This window comes from Megascapheus bottae, chromosome 38 (assembly GCF_031878675.1).
Source record: "Megascapheus bottae isolate mThoBot1 chromosome 38, mThoBot2.hap1, whole genome shotgun sequence".
Classification (NCBI taxonomy): Eukaryota; Metazoa; Chordata; class Mammalia; order Rodentia; family Geomyidae; genus Megascapheus; species Megascapheus bottae.
The window spans coordinates 2,055,789-2,073,388 of NC_143546.1; the positions used below are offsets into that span (position 1 = coordinate 2,055,789).

The window sequence follows — 17,600 nt, forward strand, 5'->3', positions numbered from 1 at the left end:
AAAATTTCCAAAAGTCACTGTTAGTATGGGCAGTCCTCCTCTCAGAAGGTTCTTCTCTCCCTGCCACCCTCTTCGCCCCTACGCTCCAGGCAGTCTCTGGGAAGCTCTTTTTTTTTTTTTTGCCAGTCCTGAGCTTGTGCTCAGGGACTGAGCACTGTCCTTGGGCTTTCTCAAGGCTAGAGCTCCAGCACTTGAGCCTCCGCACCACTTCTGGCTTTTTTCCTATGTATGTGGTACTGAGGAATCGAACCTGGGTCTTTGTGCATGCTAGGCAAGCACTCTACCAGAAGGCCAAACTCCCACCCTGGGAAGGCCATTCTTGTTCAGTCATTTCCCTTAACACGCAGAAGTGGCATATATTTAATACAATCCCAAGTCCTTTCAGAACGAGCCAGGGTGTTTTATATATTTAGACATCATTACAATATGCAAAAATCACCAATGTGAAACAGAGCTTCTTTTTTGAACCCAAACAGAATAGGTCCTACTTTCAAAACATTTCCCTGACTTAACTTTTTCTCTTAAAATAGGAATGAGAAATACTGCATGTTCTCGGTGGTGGAAGCTTAAAAAAAAAAAAAATTGCTGGAGCCAGGTGAGGTGGCTCACGCCTGTAATCCTAGCTACTCAGGAGACAGATCTGAGGATCATGGTTCAAAGCCAGACCAAGCAATACAAAGCCCTGAGACACTTATCTCCAATTAATCACTAGAAAACAGGAAGTGGGGCTTTGGGTCAAGGGTAGAGCAATAGCCTTGAGCTGAAGAGCTCAGGGACAGCACCCAGGCCCATGGGGAGGGCCATAGCCTTGAGCTGAAGAGCTCAGGGACAACACCCAGGCCAGAGTTCAAACCCCATGACCCTTCCCACACCCCCAAAAAAATTGCAAGTCCTCCAGAAAAGAACACTTATTAGAGGCCACGCTGGAATGATGGAGGAGGTGAGAGGGAGGTACCCTGCTGCTGCTCCATACAATAGTGTGACTACAAACTAAAACGTTTTAGTGTTTTATGAAGGTTCAAAAGAGACATCAAATACAAAAAAAAAAAAATGGCCAATGTTTAGAAGATGCAAATGCTAATTCACCTTGATTCAGTCATTACACAAATGTACTGTTACAACATATCCATAAACACACATAATTATATATCAATTTCAATTATTCATACATCATTGTTTCAGGAATTATAGGATTTTTTTGAATAATGTGGTTGTGCTTACCTGTTCATCCAGTTCTATGCTATTCTTGGATAGCTGTCCTAAGAAAAGTCACTTACGATAGGAGTGTTTTCCGTGTTAATCATAATACAGAAAAATAAATGGGATCATCACGCTTATAGTCTGGTCAGACACGGAAAGCAAACTGAGAATATTAGCACAAAAATTATTTCCTGTGGGGCCAGGAGTTTGGCCTAGTGGTTAAAGTGCTTGCCTAGCATGCATGAAGACCTGGGTTCGATTCCTCGGTACCACATAGGTAGAAAAAAAGCCGGAAGTGGTGCTGAGGCTCAAGTGGTAGAGCTCTAGCCTTGAGAAAGTCCAAGGACAGTGCTCAGGCCCTGAGCTCAAGCCCAGGACTGGCAAAAAAAAAAAAAAAAATTATTTCCTACTAATTTTCCAATTACAATATGAATTGCGTCCAGGGAATCTGCCAGTTCCTAAAGGAAAAGGTAGACAAATGGACATGCCAGGAGGAGAAGCCTTCCTCCAAAAATAAACAATCCAGAAAGTCATTCTTCCTTCCTTTCCTGAGAACCAGAAGGAATAGGCGTGATCTGTGAGCACTAAAATACACAGGTAACCAGATTAAGCCAGCCTCAACAGGCCTCCTTTGCACAGTTAAATCATTAGAACACACAGTACCTTAACATCCAAAATATAACAGACAGCTTCTCAAGGCCACTGCTGTAGGGTGGCAGATAGGACCATTAAACAATATCCATCCTTGTTAGCTTTACATTCTACTTACAAAAAGAGGCAAGACTGGGGTCGAGAGTTTGGCCTAGTGGTAGAGTGCTTGCCTAGTGTGCATGAAGACTAGGGTTCCATTCCTCAGTACCACTTACACAGAAAAATCTGGAAGTGGTGCACCGGCTCAAATGGTAGAGCCTCAAGAAAGCCCAAGGACAGTGCTCAGGCTCTGAGCTCAAGCCCTAGGACTGGCAAAAATAAAATAATGATGATAATGATGACGATGATGCATGACTTTGGCTTTGAATTCCATTAACTCTAAAATTACACTCAACTATTATGTGTGGATGACTGCCAAATACACAAATTTAAGTCTCTTTTGCTTCATATCAACATTGCAATGGGACTTGTAGCCTTCTCATTACTGGGTAAGTGCTATAGTTTTCTGTTTATTTCAAGGTTATTCAAGAGAGTTGATATTCCATTATAACAGGAGCTCCGTTTTTTTATTCAGTGCTCTAAGCTGCACAACCTATCAGGAATGATAGATAAGTAACACTAAGTACTGTTATCAGCGTAGTGTTCAGTTTTTCCAATATTCACGTGATACTTCCAGTAATCCTGTGAGACAGATGGGGAAGGTGTGCTTTCCCTTTCCACGTATGGAAATTAAAGGTCAGAATGGTTGAGCAGTTTGCTGTTCTCATGTTGAGTGTTGGAGCTTTTCATCCAATGCCAGTAATTGAGTCTCAGTGTAATGCGGCACCTCTTGCAAGGAGTGAATGTTTTATCAATTATCTCTATTTCTACTATTACAATCACCTCTACTGAACAAGATGAATAATGTAAACAATTTAGATCAATGTCCTGTGAACTTTATAACAGATCTCCAAAAATACCTTTTGACTCATTCATTTCAGTATAATTTGTGGGCCATATAGATATCAGGTCAATATGCAGATTCTTGAGCCCTATTACAAAGTTATTCACCAGACCAGATGATGGTAGCTCACACCTGTAATGCTAGCTACTCAGGAGGCAGAGATCTAAGTATGATTTGAAGCCAGATTGGATAGGAAACATCTGTAAATTCTGATCTCCAATTACTAACCAAAAAATAAAGCTGAGACAGGAGTTGTGGCCTAGAGCCCTGAGTTCAAGTGCCAGGACTGGCATAAAAAGATTAAAGAAAAAAGAAAAAATACTCATCAATCAGATCCCATCTTGAGACAATATCTTTTTAACAGCCACCATACAATTGTACATTGAGCTCAAATCCTCTAATCCTTCCTAGAACCATTACATTTCACAGGTCAGAAGTTTCTTTTTTTTTTTTTTTGGCCAATCCTGGGGCTTGAACTCATGGCCTGGGCACTGTCCTTGGACTTTCTCAATGCTAGAGCTCTACCGCTTGAGCCTCAGCACCACTTCTGGCTTTTTCTGTGAATGTGGTACGGAGGAACTGAAGCAAGAACTGAATCCAGGGCTTCGTGCATGCTAGACAAGCACTCTACCTAGACTAGGCCACGCTCCCAGCCTAGGAATTTCTAGAGGCCACTTTCCTGGCCTGAAAAAGTTTCTTTGAAAGAAACTTTGTGACATTGTTTTTATTTTATGAGCTACATATTCCTCAAAACCTTTTGCTGTGTTGCCAGGCCTCCCTACCCTTCCTACATTACTTTCAAATTCAGGTCTTGCTCTGAGCAAAGCCCGCCCGGGAGGTGCTCCTCCTCCTAGTGCTTCCCCTGCAACTTGGGTAATGAACACAGGCCACCACGCTCAGCCATTGCTATGGAGCCTCTTCAACTTGCATGCCTTGGCTGCCCTCAAACTGTGGTCCCCTGACCTCTGCCACCCAAGCAGTTAGGATTGAATTACAGGCTTGAGCTCCCATGTCCACTTTTCACTACAATTTTAACTTCCTGCCCCAATCCTTTTACAAATGGTCCCGTGTGTGTGTGTGTGTGTGTGCTCCCATGTGCACGTGCACACACAAGTGCATGTGTGTCTGTATCTGTGTGATATAGGGATTTGAACTCAAAATCCTAGGCTTATTATTATTAATCCAGGTGCTCTATCAAGTAAACAACACTCTCAGCCCTTTTTACATGTAGTTATTTTCTGGTAGGTCTCATATTTTTGCTTGTGGCCAGCCTGGACTACGATCCTCTATTCAGACCCCAGTCAGAGCTAGGATGACAGGAATATCCCACCATGGCCTGGCTTACTGTGTAAGAGCCCAGGCACGCCTCAAACCTCAATTCTCTGTCCACCTTCCAGATCTCTGCTTCCCGAGTAGCCAAGATCACAAGTGGCAACCACTGTACCCAGTTCTATCTAGTCTCAGAGATGGTTCAAAGGCAACTCATGATGAAACCCTCAGTGACTTCTTCCTTGAAGGCCATGGCGCTCTATCTCCATCAGTGCCAACCGTGCTGCATGACACCAAGACGTGTGAAGGCTGTTGCATGGGAGGGGAAGAAGAGATGCAGTACACAGGATCTAAATAATTTAATAGAATTCATTTAATAAGTATATTAACATTTAAAGTTCATTTCTTCCAAAAACAACATTTTTAATTACATTCAAACTGTATTCATCTTAAACACCAACAAACTCATCATTTACATACAAGGCTATTAGAAAACATGAAAATTTAAACAAGCTGTATTTTTTAAAGTCCTTCCAAATCTTAAACACTGAAAATTACTAAGTATATACCTTAAAAAAAAAGTATACATTATCAGGAAAACATAAGCTGATCTAATAGGAAAAGAAATGTAATACGCAGAAAATGGAACATAATTCATATAGGCTCAACTTACAGGTGTGCCTCGAAGTATAAAAAGAACGAACCTAAGAACTATTACTAACACAGCTGACACAGACAAAGATCACAGCTGACACTCTAAACTAATGCACCAATAGTGCTTCTCAAAGAGAGCAAATGGCCTCAAGATTTTATGTGAAACAATTTTTCATTTCTTCTCAAATACAGAACCAGAGTACTTACTTAGAATTTTCTTTGTCTTTAAAATCCATTTTTTTCTTTATGATGACAACTCAAAGATTCCATGAGAAGAAGTATCCAATCTAGTGTAATCAGGTATGTTTTTTTGTTTTTGTTTTTCCATTTACCCCATCCTTTTACTCCCCTTGAAAAAGCCTCTAAGAGAACTGCACAAACCAAGCAACTCTGAGAGGACAAAGGAACCTGAGACTTGGCATTAGCATAGGCTGGAATTTTTTTAAATCCCCCATTTATTAATAGTAAATGCAGATAAGGTAGAAGCCATGTCTGACATATAAATCAGAGAAAAAGAATTTAAACATAGAAGAAGACATTTATAACTGTGGTCCTTGTGTGTTTTAGCTTCAAAGACATAAAGCAACCACGCTACCAATAACTGCTGTGTATCTTTTAAAACTTGTAGAAATGTCTTTAAATCCTTAACAAGGTGCTATAAGCCAAAGATGTCAAAATTACTATGCTCATGTGAGGGATGTGTGAAAGCTGTTAAGAGGGCGGGAGGGATGGAAGGAGGGATTGTTACGGAACTTCTCAGGCTAAAAGAGGCAGCTCTAGAATCAGCTAAGCACAGAACCTCATCTGTCAAGGCAGGTAGGAGTGCTGCCTTTCTTTAGATTTTACTGCATTACCTAATCACACACACAAAAAGCTTAGAATGACAGAATGAGTAGTCCTTAACACACACTATTTTCAAAGGCCATTTTTAAAAGTGAGCTAGCTGCTGGTATTTGTTTCCTGATGATAAATCAAGATGACTCTTCTAAATGGTGCTCAGGAAGACTGACAGTCCTGTCTTTCCTGCCTTACGAAGTTATCCATGTGTTGCAATTCAGTTTGCGTGTGTCAAGCCATGACAGTGTCCTGGCTGTGTCCCCTAGGAGCTTTACCATTCTCACATGTGAAGACAGCGGCCTGAAGTAATAGTGTAGCCACACCCGTCATTTGTGCTACACGCCCCTCTCCGTTTGGGAAGCCTGGAACATTCAGTTTCCTTTAGGCATGTTCTTTCACAGTTAAGCATTCTAGAACAGTGAAAGGGAAAAGTAAACACTTGGATTGTCATTCTAATGACAACAAATACTGTCAGTACTCACAGCCAAATAGACATACCCTGCATTGTCAGTCGGTTGTAGGTTTTTCTCCCAAAGGAAGGCGTTCCCATAACTGGAGTAACTGTTCACCAACCTGTGGTTCTAGCTCCTGGAGAAATCACAAGTCAAAATGAACACACAAAGAACTAGATTAAAATTTTCTTTTTTTTTTTTTTCCAGTCCTGGGCTTGAGCTCAGGGCCTGAGCACAGTCCTTGGACTTTCTCAAGGCTAGAGCTCTACCACTTGAGCCTCAGCACCACTTCTGGCTTTTCCTATGTAGGTGGTACCGAAGAATCGAACCTGGGTCTTTGTGCATGCTAGGCAAGCGCTCTACCACTAGGCCAAACTCCCAGCCTAGATTGAAATTTTCTTAATCACTAAAACCTACACTAATAAAAATGCAAAAACAATTCCATTTTTTTTTTACCAGACCATACTGAAACCAAATGGTACATGTGGTACTAATCTTTGCTTTAAAGTATGTAGGGGTTGACTTTCAGATAGAAGACTAGTGAATTTGCAAATGCATCCATTTTCATAGCAAAATGCTAATTCGTTTCAACGGAGTCCTGGAATTCTATGCAGAAATAACACATGGTTTTTAAAGGTGACTTAGCAAAAGCACCCAACCTGAACAGTCTTTTTAAAAGGAACTGTTTATTTCAAAATTAGCATTATAAAATAAAAATATTATGCAAGTAAAAAGAATGCCACGTTACAGTCTGCATTGTGTATGTTATCACTCCGAGTTTCACTTTCCTGTGTGAAAGTGAAGTGAGGAACACTGTCAAACATGAGACTCACTCCCTATCATTTAGGCAAAATTAGCCTCTATGCTGATATTGTCTGAACATCAAAGGACTAATAACTCATTCATTAAAAATATAAAATGGTTATTTACTTTACATAATTAGTTTAAGTCACAAAGACGTCAGGTAAATAAACATGCAGACTGTAGATTTTCTACTGGAAGTACTGGACAGTAATAGTGAATAATATGAATGCCAGCATGTTACCTGCCCATCTCGGCTTATCTGCACCTTCTTGTTATCATTCCACGGGTTGAGCAGGTGGTGTGCACACTGGAAGGGAAGGCTCTCTTTTCGTATCCACTCCACCTTAAACACACCACCTAGGCCTGCTGAGCCCCAGTCCTGGCTCTTCTCCCTTCCTATCTCAGAAGACATCCTGGAAAACCCCTGTAGGTAAAATAAGGGGAAAAAATGGAGGGAAAGGTATTAAAACATCTGAACTTAATTTGTCCTTACATTTTCAAGGTAAAACTATAAAAGGAGGGCCGGGAGTTTGGCCTAGTGGTTAAAGTGCTTGCCTAGCATGCACGAAGACCCAGGTTCGATTCCTTGGTACCACATATATAGAAAAAAAGCCAGAAGTGGTGCTGAGGCTCAAGTGGTAGAGCTCTGGCCTTGAGAAAGTCCAAGGACAGTGCTCAGGCCCTGAGCTCAAGCCCAGGACTGGCAAAAAAAAAAAAAAAAAAAACTATAAAAGGAATGTATAACTAACAACAATAACAACAAAATCAAAACTAAAGCTCCTTATGAGAATTTGTAGACTTCACTACCAAATTTTAGAAGAAAACAATTCATCTAACACAGTTCAAATGTTAATAGTTTCTAACTAATGTGTCTTGCAAGTCTACATTAATTTGATGACAAATGAAGACAACTGAGCTTCTAAGGTTTTATTCCTATAATAAATGCCATGTTTTGTAAATTCAGATATGCATAAAGTTAACCAGAGTTAAAAAACAAACATTGTCCATGCTAACTTTCTTGGCCTACTTAAATAAACATTTTAGCCTGTCAAGCTCTCCTTAATTTTAGTATAGCTGAGAAGCAATAAATCTAAGATTGTGTTCAGAGGAAAATATGTGTAAAGGCTCTGGTTTTAAGACAAAAAAAAAAAAAAAAAAAAAAAAGAGGCACCAGTGGCATATCACCCCTAGAAGAGATATAAAATACTCCTCAGTCCAAGTCAAGCAAGAGGCACTGTTCCACACCAATGCTGTGAAAACCCAGGCTTTGTTGTGCTGGTTTTACCTGTCCAGTGTGACCCACAACCAGAACGAGTCTATTTTAGTGTTTCAGGACAGCTCACCTGGAAATGTCCAGATCCTTGAACAGAAAATACCAAGTAAACCATGCTGCTCTCCCAGAAGGCCCGATTGAGTTTCCGCTCGTTACTAGGGGTTGTAGACCAGATGCCCTTCTGTTGAGAAATTTCAAGGTTTCTCAGATTGCTACTCTTCATTATGAAGTACCGAACGGGCATATTTGGCCTTGGTGAAGGAGATTTTGAGCCCTATAAAACAATGTGTAAGTTCTTGGAGGGTAATATGACCTTTCAAAATCAGTAAACACCATTTCCATAAATACAGTCAACAAATGCAAATAGCTCCATCATGCTTGAAAACTTTTACAAGGCTCAATCAAAGACTAACACAAGTATATACTTTCAAAGCATAGGGAAGGAGAGAAGAGAGATCTTCTAAGGATGAGAGAAGAGAGAGATCCCAAACCTCTGGCTTAGTAGTGACCTAAACAAAAGTGAAGGGGGAAAAATGTGCTGAGACGAGGGAAGAACTGAAGGAAAGCAATAGAGCACACATTCCCAGAGCTCATATGGGCCTGAGTATCTCAGCCACAGAGAGGAACTGTGAAGACAAAGCACCAGCCCACAGAAGAATCAGGCTTCAGCCTGAAATACAAGTTCTTCAGTTCAAACAGATGCAAGCAAATGTAAATGTAAAATACTCCTTCATTACTTAAGGTCTGTAGGTGTTACTAATTCCATTCATTTGTGTCATGAATTAAATCAATACCAGAATAAAGACTGCTCTAGACGCATTGTAACGCTACTAAAAACCAAACTTCCAAATAACTAAACTTCTAGTAGATTAAACTTCTAGTAGAGCAAAATTTAAAAACAAAAATCTACCAGCCAACCCTAAACAAAAATCTAGCAGCCAAACAAATTTGTAAGAAATGCAAAGAAAGTAAGAGAACGTGACCTGTAACCAGGAAAACAGAAGTCTTCAATAGAACAGACTAAAGTGTGGCAGAATGAGGAGATGACTACTCCAACAGCTATTATTAATGTACACAAGATACAGAAAAAAGTTTTGTTTTTTTCTTCAGTCATACCATAAATGATGATTAACTTGAAAGATCACATAACTGGAAGAGTTCTCACTATAAAACTTACTGAAGCACAGGAAAAAAATCTTGTTATGTAAAGCAAAAATTTCTGAGGACATAAAATATATAAACCATAATAGAAAAGTATCTGTAGAAATGAACTTAAAATATTCGCTTACTAAGAGATGTTAAGGAAATAAAAAACAAGCCACAGACTATCAAAAAAAAGTTGCAAAATAACCTAACAGAAGGGGAAAAGCAAACAATAAATAACAATAACGTGGAGCAAAATTTAAATAGCTCCGAGAAACTGATGGCCTGCCTATAATCCTAGGTATTCAAGAGACAGAGATCTGCGGAACTGAGGTTTGAAGTCCATCACAATTCATCAGCAAAAGCTCAAGTAGCTGAGCACCAGTTGTGAACAAAGAGAGAGCAAGGCCTCAGAGGTCAAGCCCTGATACTGGCAACAAACAAACAACAAATCAGAGTGCTAATTCAGCAAAGACTATGGCCAGAGTGGGAAATGAGCACAGAAAAGATGCAGAGCAGGGGACATGCAAGTTCACATAATGGCCACCACCGACCCATTCACTAGAAATCACAAAACCCTCCTACATTTTGAATTACAATTATAAATAATGATAAGTTCCGCCAAAAACATACACCAAATGAAACTCTTCAAGAGTTTGTTAAATAAAATGCAAAATAGTACAGCCATTTTGGAAAAGAGTTGAGTTTCTGGTAAAGTAAAACACATTTACTGTGTAAGCCAGTATATTGTAAAAATGTCTACTGAAACACTATGTAGCTAAATAACCCCTATCCAAATACTTCTTCAGGAGTTAACACAGGAAATGAAATGTAAATACACAAATGAAATAATTCATATTACACATTTTAAACAGAGCAGTTTTCAGCTCCATATCAACATCTATCTTTGCCTTCCTAGCCCCAATCTGCCTTCTGTATTTAACCAAATTTTATTTAGTATATTTTAACATAACTATTGCATTGCCGAATACCAGTTAACAAGTAAAAGAAACGCATACTTCTGATTTTGAAATTATATGCCAACATTTATTTAAACACTTTGTTGTTTCAACTGAAGGGTTTTAAAGAAATAAAAACAATGAACACCCTAGCTATATACAATTAGTAAATAATCGCTTAAAGTACCCCAAAATAGTAATAATTTAGAAGTTTTGGCAAGCAAGAAAAAAAAATGGAAAAAACTGTCCCCCAAGTACTAGGGTTCTTCAAGAGTCACCCAGTGTACACCTGCAGGGGCGCTGTAACAGGAAAAAGGCCAGTGTTTATCTTCTTACGTAAAGGGATGGCACAGGAGGTGCTTCCTTCGTCGTCTTCTGCTACCTACCTTTCCTGAAGATGGTGGGGAAGGACTGGCACAAGGACTTGGGTAGGTGCTGCTGTCTGCAGACTTCACAGAGCATTGGTCTATCGATCGGTCCTCTGTGCTTCGCTTTGGATGTAAAATTCCTCTGTCTTTGTACTTCTGAGGTGGGTGTAAGGCTGGAGATGGAGATTTCGTCAGTACCCTGGAATAAGACAGAAGGATTGGAAGTGAATTATACACACAAGCTGATGACACAACAGCTCCAATTCCAGGGGATGATGGTGGGAAATGGACTTTGAAGATCCATAAGTAATTCTTTTTAAATTTTTTTCATATATTTTTTATTGTAATTAATAGAAGGATTTGCCAGCTAGATGGTGCATTAATTCCCATACATTGATACCCTTTCCATAAGTAATTCTTATTGCAGAGTATCCAGGGAAAATGTCACAACACGTATCAACAAAACATACTTTTAAAATGCTAAGATACCTTCAATTTGTGAATTCTGGAAATGGACACTGAGTTTTCTTCTTATAGAATGATCTTTAATATTAAGTATTTCATAAATATTTTAAAATTCCCTATATTGCTGTACTACTAGTAAACCTAATTAAAACTTTTCATTTTATTATAATCTTTTTTTCTTTGTCCAGGATTGTAAAAAAGTAATTATTAAGTAGTACAAAAATTAACTTCTTGGAGAAAATACCCCTTATTTAGATAGAATCTTTCTAAGATCATAATTTACCTTTCTGCAGAAGTAGACTCATCAGGAAATTCAGTGTCTGCTGAGCTTTTCCTACTATTGTTTGATCTCCACGATGACGCCAAAGGAAGTTCTTCTGAAGACATGGGCCTTGGCCTCTGGCCGATCCCAGATGGCTGCTGTAAACCTGCAGATTGCTCCTCTGTACTTAGCACAGCTATAATTGCTCGGATGGTGGCTTCATCCACTTGAGACCAAGGTTTAGATGGAGCTCTCATTCGTCGTAAAAACAGACTATGCCACTTCTGTCTGAGTTGCAGCAATAAGCTGGCAGCCTGTAATACAAATTCAAACAGATGCCAGCAAATGTACATTGTATCTAAGACTCTCTTTCAGTACTTATGGTCTGCAACTGTTACTACTTCCATTCAATTGTGTCATGAATGAAATGAAATTCCTCATTCACCATATTCCTAGAACTAGAGAGAGTTTAATGGGGGGGGTGAGAGCAAACGCTGACTGTGTAAAGACTAATATTGTGAGGGTCTGGGCGAAGGCATGGCTCACATCATGTCTGGCCGCAAAAGTGGCAAGAAGCCGCTCCTGAGGCAGCCCAAGAAGCAGGCCAAGGAGATGGATGAGGAAGAAAGAGCAGAAGAAACTTGAGGAACTGAAAGCACAGGACTCGGGGAAGGGACATCTGCCACAGGTGGAATTAAGAAATCTCGCAAAAAAATGAGCTGCTCCTTGACCCTGAGATTACGGTGGTCCTGGATTCCATTCCTATCTAAACATCTGGATTTCCTGTGGCGACATCTCTGCCACCTCTAGGTAGAATGAAGTTTTGTCCAGATCTCTGAACATCTAGGTTGCCAGCCATGTGTCAGCCATTCCTAACTCAGCTGTAAATCTAAAGTAACTCAGGCTAGATTCCTGCCAGTGTCTGCTCTTTGTTCTACTCTTGCATTCTGCATCATCTTGAACTCACCTGAAAGGCAAAAAAAAAAAAAAAAGACTAATATTGAAAACACAGCAGCATAATAGATATAGGCAGTTCCCTGGGACATGCAGAGCCAATGAGAAGACAGGTACAGAGAACCAGAGAACTTAACCGATGTGACAGTCAGAGAAACATCCTAGAAGTAATGACTACAAAGGAAGAATTAAAGGAATTAACATCCCGGAAAGGAAATAAAAGTTGGAGTGGGGATGAACATGAGCAGAACTGCAAAAAGGAGGCTTTGAGCAACAGTGCCAATGATCAAACTGACATAGGGCACACATAACCTTGGCAAATAGAGCTTCAGTGCAGCAAAAGGCTGGGAACAAGGGGACCACAGGGTTACAATGATCAGTGAATGCAGGTTTAAAAGAAGCTGGCAACTGTTGATTACTATAGCTTAGTTGTCTCCTCCTCCCAAAACATGGATGTAATAACCATTAAAAGCAGAGTCATGAAAATTTTCAACTTACAAGAGTTTAACATTTTAATATTTTTTAAAAATTTTATTTCCATGCACCTTCTATCTGGCAAATATCATGTAACCCTTTTACTAATTACAATAAAAAATTAAAAAAAAAATTTTATTTCCAAGCCAGGCACTGGAGGCTCACACCTGTAATTCTACCTGCTAAGGAGGCTATAATGATTCAAAACCAGTCCAGCCTGAAAAAGGCCATGACACTCTTATCTCCAATTAAACAGCCAAGAGCCAGGAACAGAGGTAGGTGGGTAACCAGATCTGAATGAGAAAGCCAAGTATGACAGAAAGAGGCTGAGAGTTCAAGTCCTAGCTCTATATTACTCAAATATTATTGCTATGGTTTGAATGCATTTGTTCCTTCTAAAAATTGAGACAAAAAAAAAAAAAAAGAAGACTTGATGGAGGATATCCCCTACACAGGACTTTAGTGGCCACCTTGGAAATGGAAGTAGCCCTCAGCCTTGACCTCTAGAACCATGAAAAATACTTCCCACTTTTGTGGGTGGGAGGGGGCAGTTATGGGGCTTGAACTCAGCCTGGGTGTTATCTCTGAGCTCTTTAGCTCAAGGCTACTGCCTTACCCTTGAGCCAAGCCCCACTTCCAGTTTTCTAGAGGTTATTTGGAGATAAGAGTCTCAGGTCCTTTTGTGCGCAGGCTGGCTTTGAACCTTGATCCTCAGATCTCAACCTCCTGAGTAGCTAGGATTACAGGTGTGAGCCACCAGTCTGTAGTATTTGGGGGAAAAATATAGAAGACAACCCAAGAAGGTACTACATTCTCTAATACCAAGGGCTTAGTATTAAAGAAAAAAATGTATCAGACTGTATCAATTCATAACAACTTAATGAAAGAAATTTATTATTTATTAAAAAGCAACTTACCTCTGGCTCTAGTTTAAAATTCAGCCACTCATCAAGTTTCAAGGCAGCCAAGTTAGCAGTTGTTCTGTCTTCCATTTCACTGTCACTACTGTCATTGGGAATGCCGTCTGCTATCCAAACATGTAAGTAAACAGTAAGTCACTTTTTCTACCATACATCTTAGAAAACAATAAGCAGAATCCTCTTTATGTGCACAATTCTTCCTGACATTCTAGCAACTTATATAGGAAGTTTTCTTAATCAAAGACCTCATATCAGTATTTAAAAACAGAAAAAATAAGCCACACTTAAGACCACGACCTTTAATCACAATGCAATAACAAAAGAAAAATGCAGAGAATTTTTAAACTGAAGTACAATCCTCAGTAGCTCAATGAAGAAGCTCGAGGACTATCAAAAAAAAAAAATCCAACAACAACAAAAACTTGTAATGGGCAAATATTAAGCCGATCACAGCAGGAGCTGGGTGAGATGTGAACGTATCAACACTCCACTCTCACGAGCTGCCTACTCATGCCACACTCCAAAGCCTCCTCCTGCCTTTGGCCCACCACTTCACTGAAACGCCATTGGTCCCAGTCATCTATCCACAGCTGCCTTCAGTCTATAGCTTTTCCAGCCTTTCAAGTTACAGAAGACATGACCATCCCAACACTAGGGCACTTTCTCCTCTTCTTCTATACAAATTGTCTTTAAATATTTACAACCCGAAGGCCCCCACATCTGTGTAGTCCAGGCCTCTTCCCTAAGCGCCTGCAGCTTCAGATGTGCATATGCAGCTGCTTTCTAAAGCCAACTTCACTTGGGATGCCTTAGGCAGCCCAGACTCTGCTTGCACAGGCCTTGACTTTCCTCTTCCCCAAGTTACCCTTGCCTCTTCCTTTTCCTTATGACGCATATTCAGTCCAGCAGACACTAGTGCCTCCCAAGTAATTCTGAATCTACTTTATTTCACATTAATTATAATCTTCCATAAGTATGTGCAAGAGTCTCTACTCTTCTTTCTTGTCCCTTAAAAAACCAATGTACTCGGCCAAAAAACATTTTGTTACAGAAAAATCATTATCATGAACTTGTTCCCTTACTTAAAATCCTTAAACAGCTTATCCTGCACCATGGTCTACAAGTCTATGCCTTCCTTTCATGCTGTCTCACTACCCACTACCATGGATCATATGCCCCAATCACATGGCCTTTCTGCCAGGTCCAAGATTATTCACTTCCTAGGGTAGACTCTTGGAGCTTGCCCCCTTCTCCCTGGAGAACTTCTCTGCCTTATCACAGGGCTAGCTTCTCCTACTCAAAGTCTCATCTCCTTATAGTAATGTGTCTATGCCTTCTTTCTTCTTTCTAAAGCAGGTTACCCCCCCCCCCAAGGCAGTCCTCTATTTTCTTGAAAGCACCATGAAGACTGTCTAGTAATTCATTGTCTACTGCTTCAACGGTGTAAAATCCTGATGGCAAAGTATCTTCTTCTCCGCTACGTTTTCAATATTTAACACAATATATGACATTCACTGAATCTCTCAATAGCCAAGTTTGAAACCACCAAAATGCCTGGCTATAAAGGAATGCTTAGATATACTTTGCTAAAAAAAGATGTATCATTTTATATATAAATACATAATTATGCTAAATGTGAGAATCTTCTGCAAGCTATTAGTATGAAATAATACTTTGATATAAGAACAAAGAATATGAAACAATGAGAAAATAAGGTAAAATATATAAATGAGTAAAGAATTATTTAAAAGTATTTTAATTAGGGCCAGGAGGGTAGCCTAGTGGTAGAGTGCTCACCTAGCATGCATGAAGACCTGGATCTGATTTGTCGGTACCACACACATAAAAAAAAAGCTGGAAGTGGTACTAGGGCTCAAGTAGAACACTAGCCTTAAGAAAAGCCCAAGGAAAGTGCTCAGGCCCTGAGCTCAAGACCCAGGACTGGCAAAAAAAAAAAAAAAATAATAATAATAATAATTATTATCATTTATATTCAAATGGGGAAAAAAAACCAGTAAAAGTAGTAAAAAAAAAAAATGTAAAATAGGGGCCGGGAGCTTGGCCTGGTGGTAGAGTGCTTGCCTAGTATGCATGAAGACCCGGGTTCGATTCCCTGGTACCACATACATACAAAAAAGCCAAAGTGGTGCTGAGGCTCAAGTGGTAGAGTTCTAGCCCTGAGTAAGTCCAAGGACAGTGCTCAAGCCCAGGACTGGCAAAAAAGAAAAAAAAAAGTAAAACACTGATGTTATCTTAGATATTAATTTCATAATTTCAAGGTCAGTGGTAGACCTATTAAAAGCCTATTTTAAAATTAAGCTGGTAACTAAAGATGACTGTAATTTCACCTTTATTTTTTTGTTGCTGTTCAGTTGATTCAAATGGATTGTACATTCCTCCTAACAAATTTACCTCTAAAGGATGAAGGTTCCTGAAGAGCATTGCTTGCCAGTCGAGCTGGTCCACAGAATACCAAGACAGTGACAGGCGTCACTGCTGAACAACATCTAATATTAGCTATTCTGTGGGCTCTTGTCATCTCATCGTAAATAAGCCAATCTGTAGGCAGTGCCTGAATTGCTGCAGCCTGACCGTTGGCTGGAGGAATCTATTAGGAAAATAAACAAAAACAGTGTTGCTTGTATTTATTACCTAATATACTAGAAATACTTTGAAGTCTAGTGATATAATCAATAATATGTAATTAATACCCAAGAAAAAGCTAAAATCAGCATTGTTATAATTTTACCTCTTCTAACGCTTTAAGAGTTAACAAAAGTTTTGTTCCAATGTTTCATTACATGTATATAACTAATCAATCTCTTGAAGCAGACAGATGTTTGGAGTATTTTTTTGTTGTTGTTGATCTTCAACTACCAAAACTGACTTCATGTCAAGGCATTGAAAATGTTTTACCTTTTTATATTGAGGCTGACTGAGAACTGAAGTGGGATGAAATCGTACTTTTTTCTCCTTTGGCCCTGTCAGTACTACATTCTCTCTGTCCACATGGACTAAATTAGGATACATGCCTGCCACCAGTGCAGCCTTAACGACAGCCCAGTTCTCGGAGTTTGTGTTAACATCTCGAATGTCGCCGCCACCCCGTGCTCTAACAAAACCTAGAGATTCAAAAAAATAGAAAAAAAGCAATTGTGCACTTCCCATGAAACAAAAGTATAGTTCACACAAGTTCAATGATAATCAAAGTTGATAATTCTTATTCTATTCTGTAAAGTTTGAAATATAGAATACAGAAAACTTTGGATCTATATCTGCTCAAATTTAGATTAAGTAGCATGTCCACTGATGGTTTAAGAAACTTTTTTTAATGTATATGCATATTTTTTTGAGTCAGAGTCTCACTTTGCAGTTGAGACTGGCCTTGAACTCATGATCTTCCTGGCTCAGCCTTCTGAATACTAGAATCCATCCAGCTCTAAATGCATGTTATTGCAATACAGTGCTCCACCAGTTGCTATCAGAAATATACTAAGTTCACATCGAGAAACCCCAACAGTTCTTCTGACTGACATTAATGTTTTATGACACATTAATTCTGGAGGTGAAGTCAAGAAAATAAATATATGCTCACTCATATTTCAAAAATTATTTGTATTTCCCAATATTTGATTTTTTTTTTCATGGGGTTTGTACACTGGGGCTTGGGCGCTGTATCTGAGCTCTTCAGCTCAAGGCTACCGCTCTACCACTTGAGCCACAACCCCACTTCCAGTTTTCCGGCTAACTGGAGACAAGAGTCTCACGACCATGCCTGGGCTGGCTTTGCACTGCAATCCTCAGATTTTAGCCTCCTGAGTAGCTAAGAATATAGGCATGAGCCACCAGCGCCCAGCTTCCCAATATTTGAGACACTTCTAAATCCTCTGGTCCTTTTCTTCGAGTCCTGCTAATCTATGAATCCAGCCTCTAGTATTTTTCTTTGGACTAGCACTTCAATGTATTGTGTTA

The 17,600-nt window shown here is 39.6% G+C and overlaps 1 protein-coding gene and 1 pseudogene across 1 annotated transcript in view; one reads left to right on the top strand and one right to left on the bottom strand.

Annotated features, from left to right (window-relative positions):
- Positions 1-4,456: 4,456 nt before the first annotated feature.
- Ythdc2 (YTH N6-methyladenosine RNA binding protein C2) overlaps positions 4,457-17,600 on the bottom strand; it is a 45,127-nt gene continuing 31,983 nt past the window's right edge. The window contains exons 22-30 of the mRNA XM_090325542.1: positions 16,545-16,750; positions 16,041-16,236; positions 13,626-13,735; positions 11,302-11,594; positions 10,572-10,752; positions 8,154-8,357; positions 7,052-7,234; positions 6,053-6,142; positions 4,457-5,964 (exon numbers count right to left, since the gene is read on the bottom strand). Coding sequence (XP_090181668.1) covers positions 6,062-6,142; positions 7,052-7,234; positions 8,154-8,357; positions 10,572-10,752; positions 11,302-11,594; positions 13,626-13,735; positions 16,041-16,236; positions 16,545-16,750 — 1,454 coding nt within the window. The 3' untranslated portion in view covers positions 4,457-5,964; positions 6,053-6,061. The remainder of the gene's footprint in view (positions 5,965-6,052; positions 6,143-7,051; positions 7,235-8,153; positions 8,358-10,571; positions 10,753-11,301; positions 11,595-13,625; positions 13,736-16,040; positions 16,237-16,544; positions 16,751-17,600) is intronic.
- On the top strand, positions 11,830-12,090 carry LOC150041817 (translation machinery-associated protein 7 pseudogene; annotated as a pseudogene).